We start from the raw sequence: 22,586 nt of genomic DNA on the forward strand, positions 1-22,586 counted from the left end.
GATAGTTAACGACGACTTTAAGCTTACAATAAGACGACTCTGCAAGGAGCCTTGACTACAACACATCTATCAAAGTCCACCACAGGAAATATCTGTGACCTTAAAGGTTACTTTTGTGAAGGATGTCGTTATGAAACAAAGGCAAGCAAAATGCTAAAGTCAAAAACGTTGCATGAAAGTGACGTTTGACAGGTGCTGCACGCAGTCAGCGACAGACACTACGTCACTCTAGGGTTAATTGTTCTGCCAGTGTCGGTTGACGTGTCTCACTTAAACAGTTATATCATCAAACAACTCTGAAAATAACACATTTCAATAAGCAAGCAAACAATGTAACAAACAAACTAACACACCAACTTAAAATAAAATGTTGCAAAGAACCAAACACAGCTAAGAGCAACCAACAAAATTACTATAAACAAACAAATAAAATAAAAACAAGATGATGCAATTAGAAAAAAAACAAGCAAAACAAAATGAAACACAAATGTGGTAAGTTTTGAAAATGAACATAGATAACGTGTAGGGGTCTTTTACTTTCTAATATTTGTCTTTGATCTTTTCCTTATTATGCACTTGCTGCTCTGTGCTAAGACCCCAGGCTAAATGTAATAATTAGACTTTGACATTCCAGAAACTAAGGAAACGGGACGTCACACATTCAAAGAGCAAGATATCAATTTTATTTTCATTTATAAGAACGGCGGAGAGGAAAGGGATTTATATAGGCGTTGCTGTTAAACAGTAATTTACCCCCCTCCGTCTTTTCTATTAATAGGTTCCCTCCTCCCCCACAAGTACACACATGCACGCTCTCTCTCTCTCTCACTCTCTCTCTTTCTTTCTCTCTCTTTCTCTCTCTCTAACTCGTCGTTAGAACTATGGTGCTAGAGAGAGAGAGAGAGAGAGAGAGAGAGAGAGAGAGAGAGAGAGAGAGAGAGAGAGAGAGAGAGAGAGATGTCCAGCTGTCCACATCTTCCGTGTGTCCGCACGATTCTGTGACCATGACATGACCTCCCCCACTGGACACAGCCACCTTGTTAACAACTGTTACTGGCCGACTGAATGATTCATAGCTTACACATTGGCTTGGGTTGGCTGACCACAAAATAAAAGGAGGAAGGAGGAGAAGAAGAAGAAGAACAACAACCAGGCGGCAACGACCCAGTTCTCTACCCCTGAAACACCATCGTCTCGTCCCACGCGTGCAATCAAGCAGTCGAAACTTGCCTTTCAAAGGTCCCAGTCCTGCCCGAGAGAAAAGCGCCCGCTTAGCTCCCCTGTGGACAACGATGCAGCCAAGGTTGCTAGACGGGATGACCTACCCCTTGGCCCGACTACTTCATCTCCCGAGGAGCAGTGTGACGTTGCAGCCGAGATCACCTAGCCCCTGGCTGGCACCAACTGGACGGATCTTGGAGGAAACGACCTGGCTACGCTCTTTGGACTCTGATTTTTGAATACGACTCGATTGAAATCAATGTTGATATATATGTCATCATGGATGATTTAAAGATAACAAGTATTAATATTCATGGACTGAGAAATACGATAAAGAGGAAGACTTTTTTTTCGATATTTAAAGAAACTATCGTACGATATTATTTGTGTGCAAGAATCATATGCACATGAAACCGATATTACAGTTTGGGAAAAAGAATGGGGAGGTCAAATGTTTTATTGCTGTGGTACAAAACACAGCATGGGACAAATCATTTTTATTAAAAAGAATTTTCAGTATCCTGTGACGTGTATTTATCGAAGTAGCAGGATTTTGACGGTACGAATTTCTCTGCAGAATGAGGACGTTTGTATTTCGAACGTATACTCACAGGCAAAAGAAACGCAAATGCTGCAGTGTATATGGGTTACCCATGAATTTTAATGTCGAATTAATTCTTTCGGGTTAACAATAACAAGGAAACGAATTGACCGATATAAAAACCATACGTAAAAGTTTATTCGGATGAGAGAACGACGTGCCATGTTCCACTGAAATTTGTTTGAAGACTGTTGAAAGTCAATAGCGTGTTGCTCCTCCCTGGGCGTTGATGACAGCGGCGCACCTCCGGTACATGGAGAGGACGAGGTCATTGATTTGCTGCTGAGGGACCTGAGTCCACACCTGGGTCACGGCAGCACGCAGTTCTGCTGCTGTGCGGGGTCTCCGGCCAAGGGCATTAATCCCCCTTTGCATGATGTCCCAAAAGTGTTCGATTGGGTTTAGATCCGGAGATCGAGCAGGAGGAGGCAGGAGGTTGACGTTGTTGTGACGCAGGAAGTCCTGGGTAGCACGTGCAGTGTGGGGGGGATATAGCTCAGTTGGTAGCGCGCTGGATTTGTATTCAGTTGGCCGCTGTCAGCGTGAGTTCGATCCCAGGTTCGGCGGAAATTTATTTCACAGAGTCAACTTTGTGTGCAGACTCTCTTCGGTGTCCGAACCTCCCCCCGTGTACACTACATTGGGTGTGCACGTTAAAGATCCCACGATTGACAAAAGGGTCTTTCCTGGCAAAATTGCTTAGGCACAGTTAATAATTGTCTACCTATACCCGTGTGACTTGGAATAATAGGCCGTGAAAGGTAAATATGCGCCGAAATGGCTGCAGTCTACTGGCCGTATAAAATTTCATCTCACACGGCATCACTGCAGAGCGCCTAGAACTGTACCCACGGAATATGCGCGATATAAGACTCATTGATTGATATGGGGACGGGCATTGTCTTGCTGGAAAATGGAGTTCCGGTGCCTCTGGACAAATGGAACCACATAGGGACGCAGGACCTGATTGATGTAGCGGTCTGCATTGACACCATTCCCACAGCCTTGGCCGACGTTCTGAAAGACGACAGGCCCCACTCGCTGATTGACACCAATGGCGCCCCATATCATGACGCTGGCACCTCCCCATCGATCATGCTGCAGTATGTTGTTGTTAGCTAACCGCTGTCCATGTCTTCGCCAGATTTGGACACCCCATCGCCAGGGTCCAGGCAAAAGCGCTTCTCGTCCGAAAAAAAGAACCCTCCGCCAGTCCCGATGGCGCCAGCGGGCATGCTGATGGGCCCAGGCTAGACGATCCAGGCGATGCTGAGCTGTCAAGACAGGACGTCGAGCAGGACGCCGAATTACCAGGTTCTGCCCACTAAGCCGTCGGCGTACAGTTCTGGCACTGACGGGTTGTCCATGCACCCCGATTGTGTTTTGGGCTGTGTTGGCGGCAGTTTCGAATGGATCTCGCTGGTGTTGATGGACAAGATGGCGATCTTGTCGGGCTGTTGTTACCCGGGGTCTTCCACGTCTTGGTAGGTCGCAGGTACTGTTAGTGGCATGAAAACGTTGCTTCAGGCGATAAACCGTGGTGACATTTACTCCAAATGCCCTAGAAACTTGCTGAACTGATTGTCTGGCATCAATTCTCCCGATCGCCTGTTGGCGCTGCTCTGGTGATAATCTCGGCATCGCGCCAGTGTCTCAGAAATGAATGTTGTATCAGTTTTGTGAGTATGGTACAGCTTGCCTGAATACTCTGAACTCGAAAAGCTGCTTTTCCACAATTTGCACGTGTCGAAAGTGGTCCCCATGACGGCTTGGGGTCCCCGTGAACAAGACCTGACGTGTGACCCAGATAACGGCAAACACGGTTCTGACCAGATAAGACCGTTAAAAAAACACGTGCAGAACATGGTAGTATCATGCTTTTCTTTTTGTTTCAAGTCCATAAAGGTTTAATTAACGCATCCTTTATTTGCGTTTTTTTTGCCTCCGAGTTTATATGCTCCAAGACAAATATCATTTTTTTGAAAAGTTGGAAAAGCACATTCAGTCGCTGAATATGTTGAACTACATAGTGTGTGGAGAATTTAACTGCGTAATTGATAATGAAGAGGACGTTATTAGTGGAGAAAAACATAATGTGGGGGATGTTGATCGCTTTAAAAAGTTCTTGGAAAATAGTGAGTTAAATGATATGTGGAGGTTATATCGGCCACAGGAAAGGGAATTTACGTGGTCAAGAAAAAATCCTTTTATTGCTCGCAGATTGGATTATAGTTTTGTTACCGACTCTGTGCTAAATAATATTAGAGACTTTAATATATGTTCCGTTGCACAATCCGACCATCGGTCGGTTAACATAACATATGAATTATGTTTATTTCAGCGTGGTCCATGCTATTGGAAATTTAATGATAGTTTGTTATAGGATCATATTTTTGTTGATGAATTGAATTTGATGTTGGAAGAATTTGAGATACAAGATGAAATAATGGAGGATCACGTAAAATGGGACATGTGTAAGATTGAAATAAGAGAATTTTGTAATCGGTACAGTAAGGAAAAAAAATAGATTTAAGTTTAATAGACATGTGGAATTGTTGGAAAATTTGAATAGGATTGATAAAGCCCTTGTTTTAGATCAAGATAATAACGAATTGTTGATGGAAAAAGATAAAGTAAAAGCAGAATTGGAAATTTATTCAATACAGGAAGCTAAGGGAGCCCAAACTAGGTCCCGAATTAAATTTATTGAAGAAGGAGAAAAAAATACAAAGTATTTTCTCAATATGGAAAAAACACACTCAAACGCGAAAATTATGGATCGTCTTGCTAAAGCAGATGGTCAGGTGGTAACAAAGCAGGATGATATTTTGACTGAACAAGTACAGTTTTTTTAGAAGGAGATACGAAAAAAATATTGAGTTTGATGAACAGTTGGTTGAACAGTTTTTGGATGGTGTTGAAGTTCCACAATTAACAGAACAGCAGAAGACTGGAATTGATAGTCCGATCACTTTTACAGAATTATCGACATCCTTAAAAAATATGAAAAACGGTTTCTCCCCTGGATGTGATGGTATTACAACCTCCTTTATGAAGTTCTTCTGGTGTAAAATTCGTCGCGATATAACCTTCGTGGTTGAAAACGACGTTAAACATCAAATAAAGAAAGAAATTCTGGTGTAAAATAAAATACATGGTATTGAATTCCTTTCATGCATCTTTTTTAAAGGGAGAATTAACCGTCACACAAAAACGGGCAATAATGATATTAATTCATAAGGGTAAACAGTTACCAAGGGACGACCTTAATAATTGGCGACCAATTTCACTATTAAACACTGATTATAAAATATTGGCGAAGACTCTTTCAGTTCGCATATCTAAAGTTATTTTGAATATTATTGCTGAAGATCAGTATGGTTTTTTGAAGGGTCGAACCATTAGTTCAGCGATCCGGCAAATAGACGATTTAGTGTCGTATGTAAACGAATATAATAAACCTGGGTTCCTTGTAGCACTGGACTATAAAGCTGCATTTGACACGATTTCCAGAGTATATTGTGTATGCATTTAAACGATTTAATTTTGGTGCCGTCTTTGTAAGATGGGTAGAGATTTTATTGTATAAATCGGAAAGTTGTATCAATTTTATGTGCTGGTTTGCGGAATGTATTGAATTGAACGCTGGTATCAGACAGGGCTGTTCGTTTTCACCGATGGCCTTCATTCTTGCATTAGAATTGCTGGCCTTGAAAATTCGAAATGATGGTTCAATTAAGGGTCTGCCTCTGCCAAAAGAGACTAATGATAATTATGATATGTTCTTTAAGATATTATTAAATGCTGATGATGTGACCCTATTTCTGAACGATATGGATGAGTTAAAAAAACGCATTAACCCTTGTTACCTATTTTTCCAAATTCTCAGGTTTGGCAATGAATAGACAAAAAACTGAAATCATGGCCTTAGGCAGTAATAAATATGGTAATGAAAATGAGTGTGGGTTAAGGTGGACTACAAAAGTGAAGATTTTGGGAATTTATTTCAGTAGCTCCTCATCGGTCTCTGAGATTGAAGAAAACTGGACAAGCCGTATTGAAAATATACGACGCAACATTGTGAAATGGTTAAAACGAAATTGTAGTATCATGGGGAAAATATGCATAGTGAAATCTCTTTTGTTATCGCAGATTATTTATCCGTTGCAAGCACTGGTAAAAGCCGAAAAGGTGTTGACTGAGATAAATACTTTGTTTTATAGATTTATTTGGAAAAAACGATTTTCAAACACTCAGGCATTTGAGAAAGTTAAAAGAAAAATGATGTGTCAAGAGTTTCCTGATGGGGGTTTAAAAATGATTGATGTAATTGATATGCAGTCCTTTTGTTTGTTGTCCTGGGCGGCAAATTTATTGAACGAAAAGCAGGAAAGATGGAAACAGATGCCGATACATATGTTTTCGAAGCTTGGTGAAAGGTTGTGTTGCTTCCAATCTAACACTACGGAACATTTTTGATTAATTAAAAATGTATTTTGGAAACAAGTTTTAATTTGTTGGTTGAAAAATAAGGACATGATTCAGAGAGCAGTAGGTGGAGAAATGTTATTAAGTGATACGTGTTTATGGAACAGCAGTGATATAATCTATTGCGGCGAAACGCTGTTTTTTAGTGACTGGATTAAAGCAGGCGTTTGTCGAGTAAAGAATGTATCTGTTGGTAATGAGTTTTTGCCCTTTAATGTTATGCAGCAGAAGGTTGGATGTAAGCCCACAAGATTCTTTGAATATAGGGTGATTTGTACAGCAGTTAAAGCAGCAGCACTACGCTCTGCAAATGGAAATGTATGTGGATTCAACGATTTAAAGAATCTGAGTAAGCCTTGTCAATTTCGCAAATTAATTATAAAGGTAAAATATGTGGAGCCGGTTATAGTTAAATTTTGGGAAAATAAATTTGATTTCAGGCCGGGAAAAGAGCAGTGGTTAATGGTAAACAAAGTAACCACTGAAACAAGATTGAGAATGTTACAATGGAAAATATTGCACAATATTTACCCCACAAATATTTTATTGTATAAAATAGGCATTTCCTCGAGTAATTGTTGTACGTATTGTGAGAACGAAATTAATTATATTGAACACTGTTTTTACTTTTGCCCGAAAATTATGTTCATTTGGAAATGCGTTGAGGATAAAGTGAATTGTAAATATAATATGATTATTAAAATTACCGTAAAGGAAGTTTTTTGGGGCGTATTTGAAAATTGACAAAGTTCCAAGGCACTAATAAATTATGTGAATTATTTGATTGTGATAGCCAAAATGTGTGTTGGTATTTATAGATATGGTTCCCCTCTGGATATTGTATGCATTTTTGAGAGGGAATTGTTATATAGAAAAGTTGTTTAAAATACATTTAGATATAGTATTGTTAATGAAGAAACATTAATATAAAAAGCAGAAAAAAAATCAATGAAGAAGGATGCTCCCCGCCAACAACAACAACAACAACAACAACAACAACAACAACAACAACACAAAAGAAAGAGTTGAAGCAGCCTGCATGCAACTGAGATCAAAAAGAAAGAAAAAAAGAAAAGAAAAAACACAACAACAACAACAACAACAATAATAACAACAACAACAATAACAATTAAACACCAACAACAATAACAGCAACAAAACAACAACAACAACAACAACAACAACAACAACAACATTAACAAGTACAAGAAAAACAAGAAAAACAAAAACGAGAAAAACATGAAGAAGAAGAAAAACAACAAGAACAAAAACGGAATTTACTTATAATGTACGTGCAAAATAAGCAAAAGTGTGTGAGAGTCACTGACATTCAAGCACAACAACTGATCGCTTATTTAGTGGAAAACCTAGACTGTTCATAATGTAGGCATTCCATAGTCCCATTGTCCATTGTATTCACAAGAGAAACACTGCAGAAATGACAGCTCACACAATGGTTTATCGTCCCAAATGTCGTCACTTGTGTGCGTGTGGACACGCTCCTTCGCTTCATACAGAGTCCACAACCAGCGCGTGAATCGCGAGAAATTAGAGTGCAAGCTGCGTATAGCACATTCAACACAAATAATATACAACTGCCATTCTGCGTTAGATTCACGACTCTTACTCACATGCATGTATAGCTAGAATTAATACGACTAAAAAACCGAGATTTATTTCTTCACCAGGGGCGGACGAGGGGGGGGGGGGGGGGGGGGGTCAGGGGTTTCCGGACCCCCCCCCCCCCCCCAGCCAAAAAATAGAATTTTTTTTTTTTTTTTTTTTTTGGGGGGGGGGGGTTGTTGTTGTTGGGGATTTCTGATCCCAAACACAAAACAAAACAAAAAAAGAGGGCTGCCTGAAACTGGTAATGATCATCCTCAGAATGCACCAGATTGCACCATTTTGCATCCTTTTTTTCAACATTTTCCGGGGGGGGGGGGCATGCCCCCGGACCCCCCTAGCAAGCTAGGCGTTTTGCGCCGTCGGCTCGGCGCTTCGCGCCTTAACACCCATATCTTCACAATATACTTTTGGAAACACCCCCCATAAAATGAACTGATCCGCCCCTGTTCACGTGTGCTATCAAAACCTTCAGTCATTCTTTCTATAATTTGTTAAATCCATAAGTTGTTCGGGTTCGCGTAAACCATTTCCAGGACGTCACACAGTCTTTCCAGAAGTGTGACACCTTTTTTTTCTTACCACCTACAAACGCCCCAAGGTTAAAAGAAACAAACGAACAAGACTTAAACATCGCAATGCTGATTAGGTACAAGGTGTCTTTCTAGAGCAACTGTCTGTAAAACAAAGTATTTCTCCCAACTGATACAATGACAAAATCCGAAACAAATAGACTACCAACGTCCCAAAATCAAGATAGACTTACCAAAAGGTAAAAAATAGTGGAACGTTGGCTTATAGATTAAAACATAAAAATAACACCCCATAGGTTACACTTCCGACATTATTATTATTATTATTGTGATCATTTTTATGCGCCTAATCTAGAGATAGCCCTAGGCGCTTACATATTAATTTCTGCCGTTTGAAATGGAATTTTTTACAGACAGACAGACAAACAGACATTTTTTACACACAATATATAACGCATTCACATCGGCCAGTAAAGCTCAGTAGCCTATTAGGCGAGCATTCACCTTTCACGGCCTTTATTCCAAGTCAAACGGGTATTTGGTGGACATTTTTATCTATGTCTATACAATTTTGCCAGGAAAGACCCTTTTGTCAATCGTGGGGTCTTTAACGTGCACACCCCAATGTAGTGTACACGAAGGGACCTCGGTTTTTCGTCTCATCCGAAAGACTAGCACTTGAACCCACCACATGCACAGGTAGGGCAGCCTGTGGATTGTCCGAGTGACGGGATGCTCTTAGCTCGTGTGATAAAACACCTGCTCTGGTTCGTCTATAATTGAACATTTCATTGTCTTACCTCTCTTGTTTTGTGGTTTGATTCTACATGCATAATTAAAATGAACAGAAAGGTAAAACGAAAAGAACAGAAAGGTAAAACGAAAAGAACAGAAAGGTAACACGAAAAGAACAGAAAGGTAAAACGAAAAAAACAGAAAGGTAAAACGAAAAGAACAGAAAGGTAACACGAAAAGAACAGAAAGGTAACACGAAAAGAACAGAAAGGTAAAACGAAAAGAACAGAAAGGTAACACGAAAAGAACAGAAAGGTAAAACGAAAAAAACAGAAAGGTAAAACGAAAAGAACAGAAAGGTAACACGAAAAGAACAGAAAGGTAAAACGAAAAAAACAGAAAGGTAACACGAAAAGAACAGAAAGGTAAAACGAAAAAAAACAGAAAGGTAACACGAAAAGAACAGAAAGGTAACACGAAAAGAACAGAAAGGTAAAACGAAAAGAACAGAAAGGTAAAACGAAAAAAACAGAAAGGTAACACGAAAAGAACAGAAAGGTAAAACGAAAAAAACAGAAAGGTAAAACGAAAAGAACAGAAAGGTAACACGAAAAGAACAGAAAGGTAAAACGAAAAAAACAGAAAGGTAACACGAAAAGAACAGAAAGGTAAAACGAAAAAAACAGAAAGGTAACACGAAAAGAACAGAAAGGTAAAACGAAAAAAAACAGAAAGGTAAAACGAAAAAAACAGAAAGGTAAAACGAAAAGAACAGAAAGGTAACACGAAAAGAACAGAAAGGTAAAACGAAAAAAACAGAAAGGTAACACGAAAAGAACAGAAAGGTAAAACGAAAAGAACAAAAAAGTAAAAGAGTAAGAAAAAAAAAAAGAAAAATAAATAAACGCTGGTTCTAGCTCTTTGAGACAGTTATAGCACTATGTTTTTGAGAACTTTCAGTCATGAGTGGTCGTCTAAATCGCTGTCCAAAGCCATCTTCAACCCTTCACACGCTGGCCATAAGCGCCTGAAGCGTCTGGGATGCCACGTCCAGCCCGGAAGACACCGCTCCAACACGTCCGGACGCTTTGTCGAGCCGCGTGGAAACCGTCCGAAGACGTCCGGATACTGTCTTGAAACTGGAAGACGCCGTCCCCAGCCGTTTGGACGTTGCCAGTAGCCGCGCGACCCCTAAAAGAAGCCGTGCGGATGCGGAGCGTAGTTTTTTCGACATTTCCTGGAATCGTCCGGACACGGATCGTAGACGTCCAGACGCTGACTGCAAACGCGAAGACTCCGCCCTGAGTCGTCCTGACGCCGACCGGAATCTTGCAGACACCGATACCAGCTGTCCGGACGAGTTGCGGAGCCAGGTGCGGGTGGATTCTGTCTGGAGCCGTTCAGATGCAGACTGGAGTTTGAGGGCGGCGATCAGCAGGCGTTCCGACAATGTCCGCAGTCGTTCCGAGGCCGTCCACAGCTTCGCGGATGGCGTTCCGTCAACTGAGGGTGAGGATAAGGGCGATGATGGTGGTGGTGGTGCCTGGCTGAAGCGGAGAGGTGTCTGTTCTCTGACCTTCTGGGGTGCGCACGAGCCTGTAGCCATAGCAACATTAGTGCTACCCTGGGTCATGTAGAACTGTAGTTACATGCTCGTGTGTGTGTGTGTGTGTGTGTGTGTGTGTGTGTGTGTGTCTGTGTATCTGTGTGTGTGTATCTGTGTGTGTGTGTGTATCTGTGTGTGTCTGTGTGTATCTGTGTGTGTGTGTGTGTGTGTGTGTGTGTGTGTGTGTGTGTGTCTGTGTGTGTGTGTGTGCGTGAGCGTGTGTGTACGTTTGAATATTGTTGTTTGTATGTATGCCTCTGTCTGTCCGTATTCATGGGTTTAAAACAAGAAACAAATAACACAACTGACGTGTAGCTAAATGATTCATATCCCGTCATGACAATGGGCAGATGCAGTTGAGTGTAGATCTTTGTGTTGAGGCCATTCAAACCCAGTTAAATGCCTAGAAAGGCCATTTATTCCCCTGGCATATTTCGAAAAAAAATATCATTCTTCTCAGAACCCGCGAAAGGCGGGATTTGGTGCCGTTTTAATAGTGGGTTACGCATCGCAAACACAGCTTCTGACAAGATGATACCTACACCGTTCAGCATACCATAACTTCGTTGTTAGACAAGATAGTTACACACACCAAAACTGACTGTTCTTAATGCGCATGTTTGTTCTTTACAATGACATGCAAACCCTTTTACGTTTGAGCTGTTTTGATTTGGGTTGATTTAAACGAGGGTAATCTTGCTTTTGTGAATTTGACATTTGGGGGGAGTCTGTGTGGTCTGAACCATTGTTTAGACACCCCCTTCATTTGAACTACGTTTAACACTAAGGTGATGTTTTTATAAATGGTTCTGCTACACAGTGCTGTGAATAAACACACCGTATTGTTGGGCGTTATATGCATTGTTTAATTGTTTAATTGTTTAATTGCTCACATGCACACATAAAAAACAACACTGATGCACATTGAGTTAGACAATGTTATTTGTTCAACACAAAGTCAGAACTGCGGTACATTGACAGAAAGAAGATACGTTGATAACCATGCAGCCATACGGAGACAAATACTCAAAAATGTTATCGTTTTCTTCTTTGAACATTTGAGTCAAAAGAACTCTGATCATAATAGTTAAAGAATACAGTTGCAGCAATAGAGAGAGGCAGTACATGAAAATGTGACAATTGGTTTTTGTTAACTCTATCTTGCTGAAAGAATAATGTCTGGTTAGTGGATCACAGTAGCAATTAATTATAGCAATACATAAACAAATTGGTACTTAACAAACTCTCTTCTGCACGCTTGAATACAAAAGTTATTGAACATGTCAAAGAAGTGGGTAAAATGAGAAATCATTTTGAAGAATCTGAGTGGATAGTACATTGTATAGACAATAGCAGCAAACATAAAACATAACATGAAACAACAGAATAACGTTTTGAAAACATCATCTGTCATGAATATGTAACGAGACCAAATGATGAAAAGTTGACAATTGCAAGAAACCTAAAAAAAATGCCACTAAACAACACAATGTACTGTTTTCAGCTACTTGAAATGCCTCTCTGAGTTCAGCCAATAAAGCGACACCGATGACATTGCATGGCCAAGAAAACCATTTCCGGCCTTTTTTTTTAAATATTTGTTATCAGTAAACTGATCATTGGTGAAGGTAAAGTACAAACAAATGCAAACAGTATGGAGAAAACGGGGCACATGTACAGTCGAGCAAAGCACGGAAACGAACACCACTTTGCATCCGAAAAACAACCGCACTGTACTGGACTACTTGACCTTTAAGGACTGGGTGGCCGAGTGGTAACGCACTTGAGCTCGGAAGCGAGAGGTTGCGATTTCCACCCTGGGTCAGGGCGTTAGCAATTTTCTCCCCCCTTTCTAACCTAGGTGGTGGGTTCAAGTGCTAGTCTTTCGGATGAGACGAAAAACCGAGGTTCCTTCGTGTACACTACATTGGGGTGTGCACGTTAAAGATTGTTCTTATTTCAAATAGGACAACCACTATCAGACACCTGTATTCCGTTGCCATCAGCAACTAGGGAAAATAGGACAACCACTATCAGACACCTGTATTCCGTTGGCATCAGCAACAAGGGCAAATGACACCTGTATTCTGTTGCCATCAGCAACAAGGGCAAATGACACCTGTATTCTGTTGCCATCAGCAACAAGGGCAAATGACACCTGTATTCTGTTGCCATCAGCAACAAGGGCAAATGACACCTGTATTCTGTTGCCATCAGCAACAAGGGCAATTAGGACAACCACTCTTAGACACCTGTATTCCGTTGCCATCAGCAACAAGGGCAAATAGGACAACCACTACCAGCCACCTGTATTCCGTTGCCATCAGCAACAAGGGCAAATAGGACAACCACTTTCAGACACCTGTATTCGGTTGCCATCAGCAACAAGGGCAATTAGGACGACCACTCACAGACACCTGTATTTCGTTGCCATCAGCAACAAGGGCAATTAGGACGACCACTCTCAGACACCTGTATTTCGTTGCCATCAGCAACAAGGGCAACGCCCTCACGCCTCACGTGTGTACCCTGTGTCCTTGTTCAAGGATTTGATTCAACATTGTTTTACCGGACAAGGTTTACGTGTGCACCTTCTGATTCCTTCCTATCTCTCGCCCACTCCCCCATAATTTTACTAATGAACTGATTACGCGAAACGTTCTTTAAATGTTTTCGGTTCCAACAAATGACGTTGGTTTTGCATTCGCATTTTGCCAACGATGTACCTCAAAGACACTTTATTCTCGTACACAATTAATTAAAAGTATAGAGAACATTTCAGGTTTTGTGTTTCAAGTTTGTCGTAAGTCCAGGTAAAAGTTGTCCAATAATGTTTCGCGCGTGCGGAAGTGATACTTTGTGGATTTCAACTTCTTCTTAAGTCAGGTTTTTTGAAGGGAGTTGGGAATTATCTTTCCCTCGCTGTATTTCCCTTATCAGGCTCTTAATTAAAGGTCAAGGTCAAGTAGTCCAGTACAGCCTGGCAGACTGAAAAACGCCCTCCAAAGTTGAGTTAATGCTTGAACAATGTGTTTATGTGTTTTTTAAGAGATTGGACGTGGCAACCGGTTTCAAATTTTGCTCAGTGGTCATACGACGAATTAGCACAGAGTCCATCACGTTTTCTCTGTAACACACCCCGCCTCCTCCCCCCATCCCCCCCCCCCCCCACCGCCGCCCCCTCCCACTACCGTCCAACTACCTCTGAGTTTCACCTTTGACAGTAATGGGGTTGCTTTGTGACAGCTATCCCACGTGCTGACTGGTAACATGTAGTTACACCTTGTACACGCACAGAGAACGACACCAACCTCTTCACTTTCATCTCAACTAAGGCATGATAGTACAGCATATGTATTGGTGTTTTGCTGCTGCTGTTGTTCTTAATAACGAATATGTTGTTATTTTTTGCTCTTTTTTTTATCAATACAGCAGGTAAATGTTTCCACGGTGTCGTCAAATCGGGAGGGGAGAAAACATGTACCTCTGACGTTGAACCACGAAAGTCGGTTGCTTTACTGTAGATAAGTTTGTTCATTCAAACTAACCAATCATTCTACTGAAACATTCAAACTAACCAATCATTCTACTGAAACATTCAAACTAACCAATCATTCTACTGAAACACCAAGTCCATAATAAAACACGAAAATCAAATGATAATACGTCGCCGCTGAGCAAATTCAATTAAGCCTTGAGTAGAAATACTAAATTCAATAACAGTGTGTGCTTCAGGAAGAGATTGTTCTTTGCTGTGTTGAAACCCCACGAGTGTGCTTAAAACATCCTTTGTGGTGAGTATAGGTCACATTGTGTATGCAAAAATGAACGCATAAGAATACGACCTTCCTTTGTCGCTATACGATCCAAGTGCATGTTATAATTCAATATTTCCGTTCAGGTGAGTGTAAATCCCTCGGAGTAAGACTGCAGTACGATCTTCTGTGGTGCGTTTTGAGAAGAATATGGTGGGCTCTTCAACACAAAAACACACTCTGCACTCTGCGGTAAAGTTGTCGGTTTAACACAATAACATACGATTAGGTGAGATAGTTCTATTCTCAATGTTCCTTTAAACATTAAGATGGAACATGTCCTTGGAGCACCATGTTACAGCAAGGACAAATCAATGATATACACGTATAAAGCAATCGAAAGGAAAATGTCTTCCTCGTTTGATTTCACCTATGTCAACCCCTAACCCCGCCATTCCTTCCACTACCACCAATACTGCTGCTGCTGCAGCTTGTTCTAGTACTAGTACTGCCTCTGCTAATTCTGCAACAACAACAACAATAACAACAACAACAACAACAACAACAACAACACTAACAATAACAACATTAACTCCTTAAGCAGCAGCAACAATAACAACACCATAACAACACAACAACAACAACACCATATGCAACAACAATAACACCAACAACATCAACAACAACATCAACAACTGCTACTATCATTACTACTACCTCCACTACTGCTACCATCTCTGCAAGTTCGTCTGTAATAACTGCTTTCGCCGCAGCTGCCACTGTTTTGATTCTACCATTGCTGCTGCTGTTGATACTAGTGTTACTCCTATTTCTCATGCTGCTTGAGCGACATCAGCTACTGTTTCTGCTCATGCTGTCGCTGTTAACACTAGTGTTACTCCTATTTCTCATGCTGCTTGAGCTACATCAGCTACTGCTTCTGCTCATGCTGCTGCTGTTGATACTAGTGTTACTCCTATTTCTCATGCTGATTGAGCGACATCAGCTACTGTTTCTGCGCATGCTCTCGCTGTTAACACTAGTGTTACTCCTATTTCTCATGCTGCTTGAGCTACATCAGCTACTGCTTCTGCTCATGCTGCTGCTGTTAACACTAGTGTTACTCCTATTTCTCATGCTGCTTGAGCTACATCAGCTACTGCTTCTGCTCATGCTGCTGCTGTTGATACTAGTGTTACTCCTATTTCTCATGCTGATTGAGCGACATCAGCTACTGTTTCTGCGCATGCTGTCGCTGTTAACACTAGTGTTACTCCTATTTCTCATGCTGCTTGAGCTACATCAGATACTGCTTCTGCTCATGCTGCTGCTGTTAACACTAGTGTTACTCCTATTTCTCATGCTGCTTGAGCTACATCAGCTACTGCTTCTGCTCATGCTGTTGATACTAGTGTTACTCCTATTTCTCATGCTGCTTGAGCTACATCAGCTACTGTTTCTGCTCATGCTGCTGTTCTTAACACTAGTGTTACTACTATTTCTCATGCTGCTTGAGCTACATCAGCTACTGTTTCTGCTCATGCTGCTGCTGTTAACACTAGTGTTACTTCTATTTCTCATGCTGCTTGAGCTACATCAGCTACTGTTTCTGCTCATGCTGCTGCTGTTAACACTAGTGTTACTACTATTTCTCATGCTTGAGCTACATAAGCTACTCTTTCTGCTCATGCTGTCGCTGTTAACACTAGTGTTACTACTATTTCTCGAGAAGCTTGAGCTACATCCGCTATTAACTCTCCTGTTTCTGCGCATGCTGCTGCTGTTATTTTCTGTCTTGCAACTGCTACTTATATTATTATGTCTACTGCTGATGGCGCTGCTACCTTTGCTGATATGACGACATCTGTAACAGCTGCTGTTGCCATGATAACGTATACCGCTGCCACAACCACTTCTGCAACTGCTGTGTCATAACTAATACCGCTGCCACAACCACCTCTGCAACTGCTGTGTCATGATAACTAATACCACTGCCACAACCACGGCTGCTGCAAGTGCGACTGTTTCCACAACTACTGTTGCTGTCGTCAACTGCTCCCAGTGCGGATGATGATGCCGATGCCAAGGATGCTATGACCACCATGATTTATTCTACTGCTGCTGCTGCCACTAATACTACTACTGTTTCTGTTGCTTTTATTACTACTTCTACTGCTCCTTCTACAACCATCACCACCACCGTTTGGTTTGAAAAACAGTAGGATGATATACCTTCCCTCTGTGTTAGATTTCATTTCACGTTCCAGTATTTGTATCATGCTAAAATGCAGGTCATTGGGGGGGGGGGGGGGGAGAGAGACTTGGCCAAGTGGGTATAAAGCGACCCGGGTCATTCAGGGGGGAGAGAGACTTGGCCAAGTGGGTATAAAGCGACCCGGGTCATTGAGGGGGGAGAGAGACTTGGCCAAGTGGGTATAAAGCGACCCGGGTCATTCAGGGGGGAGAGAGACTTGGCCAAGTGGGTATAAAGCGACCCGGGTCATAGAGGGGGGAGAGAGACTTGGCCAAGTGGGTATAAAGCGACCCGGGTCATAGAGGGGGGAGAGAGACTTGGCCAAGTGGGTATAAAGCGACCCGGGTCATTCAGGGGGGAGAGAGACTTGGCCAAGTGGGTATAAAGCGACCCGGGTCATTGAGGGGGGAGAGAGACTTGGCCAAGTGGGTATAAAGCGACCCGGGTCATTCAGGGGGGAGAGAGACTTGGCCAAGTGGGTATAAAGCGACCCGGGTCATAGAGGGGGGAGAGAGACTTGGCCAAGTGGGTATAAAGCGACCCGGGTCATAGAGGGGGGAGAGAGACTTGGCCAAGTGGGTATAAAGCGACCCGGGTCATAGAGGGGGGAGAGAGACTTGGCCAAGTGGGTATAAAGCGACCCGGGTCATAGAGGGGGGAGAGAGACTTGGCCAAGTGGGTATAAAGCGACCCGGGTCATAGAGGGGGGAGAGAGACTTGGCCAAGTGGGTATAAAGCGACCCGGGTCATTGAGGGGGAGAGAGACGTGGCCAAGTGGGTATAAAGCGACCCGGGTCATTGAGGGGGAGAGAGACGTGGCCAAGTGGGTATAAAGCGACCCAGGTCATCAGAGTCTCTGTCATCATGAAGCCCGTCTGTTAGGTCCACGAACGTTTAAGTCTTCAGGGACACATGTCTGTGCAGATTGTCAGTGTGTGTCTCACGAGTGACGTCATGGGAAAGCCGACTGTTTGATCAAAGCCGACTGTTTGATCAAAGTATAATAGTTTGAAGAAAGGTGAAGGGGTGGAAGGTAGGGTGGCTTGGTAGCAGGAAAGGAAGAATGCAGAAAAAAGGAAAGAAGATAAGAGTAATGTACATCTTCACATGAGTTACCAGACATTATTTCCTATAAAAAACCATTCCCAAGACCAGAAAGCAAACACTTGGTGAAAGCAAAGGATGCCAGAAAGCACACTCTAGCAAAGTCCCAAATGCCAGTGTGAAAAAAAAAGCTGACAGACGGTCGGCAAAAGCAGAGAAACAGATAGCACCCTGGGACAGTAGGGGCGACCACCCCCAACCAGGCGCGTTCACAGGTGGCGGATAGTGAGATGGCCTTCAGATATGGAGGTTAGCTGCGAAATAAGCCAGGCTTGCCAGGACGAATAAGCAGTCGCGGACCAACTGGCGGTGCTTCCAACAGGATGGGGCGGGATAACAGGTGGCACTGTTACACTCAAGAAATACCCCAGGTCTCCAATGACGGGAGCATCATGCGATCAAGAGCCGCATCTTAAGTTCTAGCCCTGGGGAAGGTCACCTCAGATAAACAAACCAGCCAGCTATGGCCAAATAGCCGGGTAGACTGGAGTCGACAGCCCTGTAAAGCCACCAGTCTAGGAGAAGGACCACTCCGATATAAAAACACGCTGAAGCCGGATGAGCTGGGCCATGTATGGCGCATAACGACAGCTCAACGCATCAACGCTCATATGACAGACAGATAGCATGACAGGGACAAGCCACCTCTCTCTCTCTCTCTCTCTCTCTCTCTCTCTCTCTCTCTGTCTCTCTCTCTGTCTCTCTCTCTGTCTCTCTCTCTCTCTTTCTCTCTCTCTCTCTCTGTCTCTCTCTCTCTCCCTCTCTCTCTCTCTCTCTCTTTCTCTCTCTGTCTCTCTCTCACTCTCTCTCTCTATCTCTCTCTCTCTCTCTCTCTCTCTCTCTCTCTCTCTCTCTCTCTCTAACTACAACATCTACTATGCTTTCAACCAGAACAAGATTGTAGGTGGATAATTTTATCATTGGGTATGCATACACCATACTGACCATTCGACAAACAGACAAACAGACAGAGAGACAAACAGACAGCGAGACAGACAAACAGATAAGACAGATAAGACAGACAGCGAGACAGACAAACAGAGAGACAAACAGACAGAGAGATAAGACAGACAGAGAGACAAACAGACAGACAGACAAACAGACAGACAGACAAACAGACAGAGAGACAAACAGACAAACAGACAGAGAGACAAACAGACAGACAGACAGACAGACAAACAGACAAACAGACAAACAGACAGAGAGACAAACAGACAGAGAGACAAACAGACAGAGAGACAAACAGACAAACAGACAGAGAGACAAACAGACAAACAGACAAACAGACAAACAGACAGAGAGACAAACAGACAGAGAGACAAACAGACAGAGAGACAAACAGACAGAGAGACAAACAGACAGAGAGACAAACAGACAGAGAGACAAACAGACAGAGAGACAAACAGACAGACAGACAAACAGACAGAGAGACAAACAGACAAACAGACAGAGAGACAAACAGACAGAGAGACAAACAGACAGAGAGACAAACAGACAAACAGACAGAGAGACAAACAGACAGAGAGACAAACAGACAGAGAGACAAACAGACAGAGAGACAAACAGACAGAGAGACAAACAGACAGAGAGACAAACAGACAGAGAGACAAACAGACAGAGAGACAAACAGACAGAGAGACAAACAGATAAGACACACAGCGAGACAGACAAACAGACAGAGAGACAAACAGACAGAGAGACAAACAGATAAGACAGACAGCGAGACAGACAAACAGACAGAGAGACAAACAGACAGAGAGACAAACAGACAGAGAGACAAACAGACAGAGAGACAAACAGACAGAGAGACAAACAGACAGACAGACAAACAGACAGAGAGACAAACAGACAAACAGACAGAGAGACAAACAGACAGAGAGACAGAGAGACAAACAGACAGAGAGACAAACAGACAGAGAGACAAACAGACAGAGAGACAAACAGACAGAGAGACAAACAGACAGAGAGACAAACAGACAGAGAGACAAACAGACAGAGAGACAAACAGACAGAGAGACAAACAGATAAGACACACAGCGAGACAGACAAACAGACAGAGAGACAAACAGACAGAGAGACAAACAGATAAGACAGACAAACAGACAGAGAGACAAACAGATAAGACAGACAGCGAGACAGACAAACAGACAGAGAGACAAACAGATAAGACAGACAAACAGACAGAGAGACAAACAGATAAGACAGACAGCGAGACAGACAAACAGACAGAGAGACAAACAGATAAGACAGACAGCGAGACAGACAAACAGACAGAGAGACAAACAGACAGAGAGACAAACAGACAGAGAGACAAACAGATAAGACACACAGCGAGACAGACAAACAGACAGACAGACAAACAGACAGAGAGACAAACAGACAGAGAGACAAACAGATAAGACAGACAGCGAGACAGACAAACAGACAGAGAGACAAACAGATAAGACAGACAGCGAAACAGACAAACAGAGAGACGCCCGCGAGCGGCTGGTAAAAATACAATGCTTTCGACTAACTAGAAAATAATAATAGATGCATAACTTAAGCAAGCATTAGCCACCAGTTTGTAATATGTCATTGCGAAACTAATCTACCTAAGTATGCAACGAAAGGTATATTCATGCTTTACGATACCGTATTATGTAATAGTCATCATTTCTCTGTCTCACTCTCTCATGCAGGAGTTCAGTGTTTCTTTCAGAACGTATTGAGACATGCACAACATGCAGCCAAGACATGCACAACATGCAGCCAAGACATGCACAACATGCAGCCAAGACATGCACAACATGCAGCCAAGACATGCACAACATGCAGCCAAGACATGCACAACATGCAGCCAAGACATGCAAAACATGCAGCCAAGACATGCAAAACATGCAGCCACGACATGCAAAACATGCAGCCAAGACATGTAAAACATGCAGCCAATACATGCACAACATGCAGCCAAGACATGCAAAACATGCAGCCAAGACATGCAAAACATGCAGCTAAGACCGTATGTTGAATAATACGCGCAATGTTTACTGCGACTAAGCAACTTTGGATAAGATTACAATTTAGAGAAAAAACGTTTTCTTTTCATTGCGCTCACTGCCATTTGGACTTTCAGCTTTTTTCAAAGTAGTTCACCGGGGAGATGATCATGTTCATCATCAACTACAAGGACATCACCGAGTCCGCCTCCAAGAACGACATCAACAAGTTCCAATATAGTAGTTAGTACGCATTAATTCCTCAAATTTTTATTTTGTCAAACCTGTACGTTGTTGTTTTGTTTTTAAAGATTTATTGCTCAGAGCACGTAATCAAAGATGCCAGCAAAGGGTTGGCAGAAACTAAAGTTAGTTGTAAATTACGGCAACATTAATGCTAAATAATAGTGTCCCTGCATGCACATGGTGTTGCTCACAACAGTGTCCTTGCACGGTAAGAGTTATACTTCAAATAACACCATCAAATAACACCATCAAATAACACCATAGCACAGCAACAGTAGTGCTCAACGTCGTGTCCAGGTATGGTGATCGCAATGCGTGCAGGATTTGACTAGCTTGACCCAAAACATTTCGCGCAAAATAGTGTTCAGGTTTGGTAGTAGTCATGCGTAAATAATCTGCATTCTGACATGGTATTTGCTGTACTAATACCTACTTTTGAAACTATGAAATAAAGCTTCAAATAATTATGGAATAAAAACTAAAAGTGTGCTACTCACCGAGTTGAAACATCAGGACCAGTGACAGAACTCTCAAGATGAACACATCCATGCTTCACAAAGGCAAATGTGTCCAAAGTCGAGATTGTAGTGTCCACGTCGATGGCTGGTTTAGCAGCAAATTTAACAAGGCTCCACACAAGAATTCGTTCAAAGTCCAAAATGCCGTGTTTAATATTGATGTCTGTTTTAGCAGCAATCTTAACAAGGTTCCATCCAAGACATTGTCCAAAACACCATGTGATGTTTCCAACAGATGGTGGAGTTGTGGAAAGTCCAAAATGTAGTGTCAATGTAGTGTCAATGTAGTGTCAATGGAGTGTCAATGTAGTGTCAATGTAGTGTCACTGTAGTGTCAATGTAGCAGAAATCTTGACAAGGCTCCACACAGGAAATCTTGACAAGGCTCCACACAGGAAATCTTGACAAGGCTCCACACAGGAAATCTTGACAAGGCTCCACACAGGAAATCGTCCAAGACACCACGACGATAGAGTAGCTGGTTGTCAAACTTAAAGGAAGGTCCACTTTTTCTTGGATTAAGAAACAAATAAAACTAGAGCTATAAATCTGCATTCAGCAGAATCTGTCTCAGAGATGTGTTCCACAATTTGGTTAAACAGCAAACAGAAATAATTCTGCGTGGATTTACCAGATTTCGATAAAAGTTTGGAAATGTGAACAGTTCTATTGTGGTTTTGTTAACAAGCACGTTTTCAAGAAGACTTACAGAGGCGAATATTACTGTGGAAAACGTTCGTCATTCGTTGTCCTTAGTGCGTCTTGCTCAGCTACACGTGTCTTCGTACACACATACATCTCATATCGATTCTTTGCAGAAAACAATGTAATCGATATTGTCGTCGTTTCCTGTGTTCCACGAACACCAAATATTGTTCAAAATAGAAAGTTCCGACAAAGCCGTTCAGTTTTTTAAATAATAAA

The 22,586-nt window shown here is 42.2% G+C and overlaps 1 protein-coding gene across 2 annotated transcripts in view; it reads right to left on the reverse strand.

The window, feature by feature from the left end:
- The window catches only part of LOC138946822 (uncharacterized), a 106,288-nt gene that overhangs the window by 83,480 nt on the left and 222 nt on the right, over positions 1–22,586 (reverse strand). For both annotated transcript variants that reach the window (XR_011449426.1, XM_070318225.1), the window contains exon 1: positions 21,642–22,586. This exon is cut by the window's right edge and continues 222 nt beyond it. Coding sequence is in view for 1 of the 2 variants with exons in the window: in XM_070318225.1 (XP_070174326.1) it covers positions 21,642–21,693 (52 nt within the window). In the remaining variant the exon portion in view is untranslated. The remainder of the gene's footprint in view (positions 1–21,641) is intronic.

This window comes from Littorina saxatilis, linkage group LG14, assembly GCF_037325665.1.
Source record: "Littorina saxatilis isolate snail1 linkage group LG14, US_GU_Lsax_2.0, whole genome shotgun sequence".
Taxonomy (NCBI): domain Eukaryota; kingdom Metazoa; phylum Mollusca; class Gastropoda; order Littorinimorpha; family Littorinidae; genus Littorina; species Littorina saxatilis.